Here is a 5,269-nt window from a genome sequence, read left to right on the forward strand (position 1 = left end):
TGGTGTGACTCAGGTCATCCTTTGTTTTCTTTTTTCTTTTTTGCATGCAATCCCTACAGTCTAACTAATCTTCCACCTGTTGGGATTATATCTTCTTTTTTTGTTTTTCTTAATGTTAATGTGTGTTTTGTGTCTGTTTTTGCTCTCTTTGTGTTTATCCTATAATAATTATTATTGCTACTCCATTGTATGTGTGTGTTCTTGGAGACTCTCTCTGTGTGTGCACCTGGGCTTGCACTGTGATGATGATGATGAATTGTTTTTTGCAGTGGGAAAATAGGAAATAATAATAACAGATGAATTTATATTTATAATTCCGTATATATATACATATGTGGCCTTACACCCATAGTTGGTGTGTATATTTCTGTGTTTACTGTGTAAATTGGGCTAATGGTTAATATGTTTTTGTTTGTTTGCTTGTGGTTCCCTTTTTTGTTCTTTGCAGAGAAAAGAAATGTATTAATTGTTATTTGTTTTATTAATTGCATACAAACACTAGCATATCTAGAGTTCTGTGATATTGTTGTGCTATTGGTGCTTCTCTCAATTTTTCTTGTTTCTTTTTCTTTCTGTGGGCGCTGTGTGCTTTGTCATTCACTTTGCTGTTGGATTGTTTTGTGCGGAAAAACAATAAAAAGGAATAAACATATATTGATAATTGTGTACGTGGTTCGACTGGGAGTGAAAATGTTTTGTATTTCTGTGCTTTGTGCTTCTGATAATCGTGCTCTCAATGCTTTTTCGGTTTTGAGGGGTTAATTGGGATTATCTTTTTTCCGTGCTGGGCATTGTGTTCTTTGTTGGGCTCTTTAATCTTTGTGCGCGTTGCCTTGTGTTGTGATTTTGCTAGGTTTTGTTTTTTCCGTTTTTTCCGTTTTCTCGGTTTTCCCTTCTGTTTTTGTGTTTATTTATTTATTCTTTATTGGTTTTCTTAAACTTTTTTGCTTTGAGGTTTGGTTACATTGAACTATTCAAGTAACTTCTTTCCATGATGTTGCTGCGACGACTACTGTACCTTACAGCACTGTTTTTGAGTGTTGCCTGCGTGTGTGTGGCGGCTGGAGAGACTGGAGCGGAAGAAGATCTATCTACTGTTGATGGTGGTTGTCGTGCTTCAGGCAAGGAGGGTTTAAAGTGTCAAAATAAAACTGGCGTAGCTGCAGCTGCTAGTACAGACTGTGCGCAACCTCCTGGCAAGGAGAAATGCCCTGCCGAGGATCTTGACCGTAAAGCCGATTGCCGTGAAGATTCTGAAACTTGTCCACAATCAGCACCAAAAGATCCAAAGGGAGCTGATACGCTTGAAGAACAGACTGTTGTTCGTCCTGGAGAAGGAGAAGCTGCACTTGGTACTGGTGGTACTGGTGTTGGTGGAAGTGGAGTGGGAGAAAAAGTTAGTACTGGAACACTGCCATCACCTCCATCACCACAAAAAGAACAACCTCAAGGAGACGGTCAAAGTCAAGTTCCAGGAGTACAACAACAATCTTCTATTGCATCCAGTATAAGTCAAACTGAGACACGACAGAACTCTGATTCACACGTAGAGACGATCGACACAAAAGCCTCTCATCAACCCAACGATCACGTTGACACCACGCATAACGAAGAAAATGAAGGACGACAAAATACCACTACTGACGAATCCCATGGTACATCTTCGTCACAGCTGTCTGAGGCGACACCCACAACTATTCGTTCATCTACTGAGCCAACATCAGAAAGTGTCCCAAACCGTGAGAATGGGGATGCTACGAATGCGGTTACACCTACAAAGGACTCTCAATTAAATAACGGTACAGCTGAGACGAAACCTGGAGAGGATGAGTCAACGAAGGAAACTGACACTACAACCGATGAGCAATCAAACTCAACCACCACCACCACCACCACCACAACACTTCCTCCTGAACCCATAAACAACAAGAAGGGTGATGCAGACAGTAGCAGCAGTATCAGCAGTTCTGTGTGGGTGCGTGTACCACTACTGATTGTGGTTACATTGGCCTGTATTCTTGTGTGCTGATTGTGCTAATGGTGGTGGTGTGACTCAGGTCATCCTTTGTTTTCTTTTCCTTTTTTCTTTTTTGCATGCATCCCTACAGTCTAACTAATCTTCCAACTGTTGGGATTATCTTCTTTTCTTTTTTGTTTCTTTATGTTAATGTGTTTTGTGTGTGTTTTTTACTCTCTGTGTGTTTAACCTATAATAATTATTATTCCAGCTACTCCATTGTGTGTGTGTGTTCTTGGAGACTCTCTGTGTGTGTGCCTGGGCTTGTACTGTGATAATGATGATGAACGGTTTTTTGTAGTGAAAGGAAATTATAATAACAGATGAATTTATATTTATAATTGCGTATATATACACATATATAGACTTACACCCATAGTTGGTGTATTTCTGTGTTTACTGTGTAAATTGGGCTAATGGTTAATATCTGTTTGCTTTCTTTGTGGTTCCCTTTGTTGTTCTTTGCAGAGAAATGAAAAAAGTATTAAGTGATATATATGTATTCTTAATTGCATACACACACCAGCATATCTAGAGTTGTGTGATATTGTTGTGCACTTGACGCTTCTCTCAGTTTTTTGTTTCTTTTTCTTTTTTTGGGTGTTGTGTGTTTTGTCCTTCACTTTGCTGTTGGATTGTTTTGTGCGGAAAAACAATAATAAGAAATACACATATATTTATAATTGTGTACGGTGGTTCGACCGAAAGTGAAAATCTTCTGTATTTCTGTGCTTTGTGCTTCTGATAATCGTTCTCTCAATGCTTTTTCGGTTTTGAGGGGTTAAATGGGATTATCTTTTTTCCGTGCTGGGCATTGTGTTCTTTGTTGGGCTCTTTAATCTTTCTGCACGTTGCCTTGTGTGCGAGTTACCCAAGTTTTATTTTTCTTTTTCTGCGTTTTCCCTTTTCTGTTCTTGTATGTATATAATTTATCTTTTATTTGGTTCTCTTCTTTTTTCTTTGAGTTTTGGTTAAATTGAACGATTCAGGTAACTTTTTTGCATGATGTTGCTGCGACGACTGTTGTTTTTTATGGCATTGCTTTTGAGTGTTGCCTGCGTGTGTGTGGCGTCTGAAGAGACTAAAGAGGCAGAAAGTCTTCGTCATCCCGATCCCTTAACACAAACACCACTTAAACCTCTTCCTGGGAATGATGGTTGCCCTGAAGGCAACACTGGTCCACAGTGCAATATTAACCCTGAGCGACCTGAAACTGCTACTTCTGCGTGTGCGCAACCTGCAGGGACAGACAGTTGTGTAAACAAAGATCGTGAGACTCAAGAGCATTGCACTCCTAGTTCTAAATCTTCTTGTTCACCAAAGGAACCAGCTGGTGAAAGAGCTGAACAGGCTCCTGCTGGTGTTGCCGGTGAATTAGGTGAAGCTGGCCCTAGGCAGGGTTCTGGTACTCATACTGGTGATGATCCTGGGTCTTCTTCTGCTCTTCCTAATGTATCTCCTCCATCTCAATCTACTACTCTGGAGAGTGGGGATGCATCTCAAAGTGGCCCACAAGATGAACAAAGCGGCGGCAATACAACAGAAGAGAGTGGAGCTAACCTGTGAGGTGATGCAGCACAACCAACTACTCCTTCACCCAACAATTCAGCAACAGGGAGTGACGGAGAAACTGCTGCTGGAAATGATACTACAACGGCTGCGAATGTCAGTAAACCTGAAGAAAGTGAATCACCAAGTAACCAAGAAGGTGCTGCAGATAATACAGATACCACCACCACCACAACAACAACCACAACACTTCCTCCTGAACTCACAAACAACAAGAAGGGTGATGCAGACAGCAGCAGCAGTATCAGCAGTTCTGTGTGGGTGCGTGTACCACTACTGATTGTGGTTACACTGGCCTGTATTCTTGTGTGCTGATTGTAATGGTGGTGGTGTGACTCAGGTCATCCTTTGTTTTTTTTTCTTTTTTGCATACATCCCTACAGTCTAACTAATATTTCACCTCTTGGGATTTATCTTCTTTTTTGTTTCTTTTAATGTTAATGTGTTTTGTGTGTGTTTTTGCTCTCTCTGTGTTTATCCTATAATTATTATTATTGCTACTACTCCATTGTGTGTGTGTGTGTTATTGGAGACTCTCTCTGTGTGTGCACCTGGGCTTGCACTGTGGTTATGATGATGAACTGCTTTTTGTAGTGGGAAAAAAGGAAATGATAATAACAGATGAATTTATATTTATAATTGCTTATACAGACATATAGACTTACACCCATAGTTGGTGTGTATTTCTATGTTTACTGCGTAAATTGGGCTAATAGTTAATAACTGTTTTTTGCTTATGTTTTGTTTGTGCTTTTGTGTGTTTGCACCTTTATTGTTATTGTAGCCTGCTTAGTGTAGAACGAAAGCATAATATCAGTCGTACACACGTATATGTATTATTACAAATGATCTTTAAGCACATCCGTAATTCTCTGAAGTCTCTGTTTGATGATGCCGTTATTTGTTTTCTCTGGATTTCTGAGACAGTTGGTATGTGATGTTCCTATTTATTGTACTCTTTATTGTTGATTTGGGTGTTAATGTTTTGTTTGGCTGATGCTATTTGTTGTGTTATCTTATTCCGTGCGTCCTTGTTTTATTGTTTTTTTTTATTCTTTCTTCAGGTTCAGAGGTCGACAGCAGGCAGAATAACTCTTATTGCGATGCTACTGCGCTTTCTGTTGTGTGCTTTGGATTTGTTTCTAAGTGTACCCTCTGTGTGTGGGACGGCTGAAGTTACTCTTTCTTCCAAGCCTTCTCCTCGTGAATGCACTCCTCCTGCTTCTGCTGATGATGCTGCTGCAGGGTGTGCTCCTTCTGCTGCTCGTGTTGATGTTCCTGAGACAGAGGAGTGCACTGTGAAGGCTGGTAAACCTGAATGCAGTGACACTGCCAAAAAAGTACAAAAGAATCAGCTTCCTGAAGATCGTCGGACAAATGATTGCACTACCACGGATGATGAAGCTGAATGCACTAAAACTGTAAAAGAAGTAACAGACGAGCAGATTTCTGGTGTACGTGTGTCACACGGTGATGTATTGCATAACAGCGTTTCGGAGCTCGAGAGAGGAAGAGGAAGAACAGAAACTCATGTGACTGAACAAACAGTTGATCTCAAGGGCACAAAGACTGAGGCAGTCAAGAGAGAGGCAACACCAACACCACCACCACCGGGTAATGGTAGCCATAGGGACAGTACCAGCGAAAGAACTGAATTGCCGGCCCAGTCGCAACCAGCCGGTC

The 5,269-nt window shown here is 40.7% G+C and overlaps 3 protein-coding genes across 3 annotated transcripts; all 3 read left to right on the top strand.

Annotated features, from left to right (window-relative positions):
• Positions 1-991: 991 nt before the first annotated feature.
• Positions 992-2,029, top strand: TM35_000102970 (uncharacterized protein; the record flags this gene model as incomplete). The annotated part of the gene is made up of 1 exon (XM_029024788.1): positions 992-2,029. The coding sequence occupies one exon, from the start codon at positions 992-994 to the stop codon at positions 2,027-2,029; it is 1,038 nt and encodes a 345-aa protein (XP_028884095.1).
• A 1,020-nt stretch (positions 2,030-3,049) lies between these two features.
• Positions 3,050-3,583, top strand: TM35_000102980 (uncharacterized protein; the record flags this gene model as incomplete). Its single annotated transcript, XM_029024789.1, has 1 exon — positions 3,050-3,583. The coding sequence occupies one exon, from the start codon at positions 3,050-3,052 to the stop codon at positions 3,581-3,583; it is 534 nt and encodes a 177-aa protein (XP_028884096.1).
• A 1,106-nt stretch (positions 3,584-4,689) lies between these two features.
• Positions 4,690-5,268, top strand: TM35_000102990 (uncharacterized protein; the record flags this gene model as incomplete). The annotated part of the gene is made up of 1 exon (XM_029024790.1): positions 4,690-5,268. A coding segment is annotated over one exon (579 nt), but the record flags the coding sequence as incomplete, so codon positions are not given.
• Position 5,269: the final 1 nt, after the last annotated feature.

This window comes from Trypanosoma theileri, assembly GCF_002087225.1.
Source record: "Trypanosoma theileri isolate Edinburgh chromosome Unknown TM35_Tth_10_V1, whole genome shotgun sequence".
In the NCBI taxonomy this organism is placed as follows: Eukaryota; Euglenozoa; class Kinetoplastea; order Trypanosomatida; family Trypanosomatidae; genus Trypanosoma; species Trypanosoma theileri.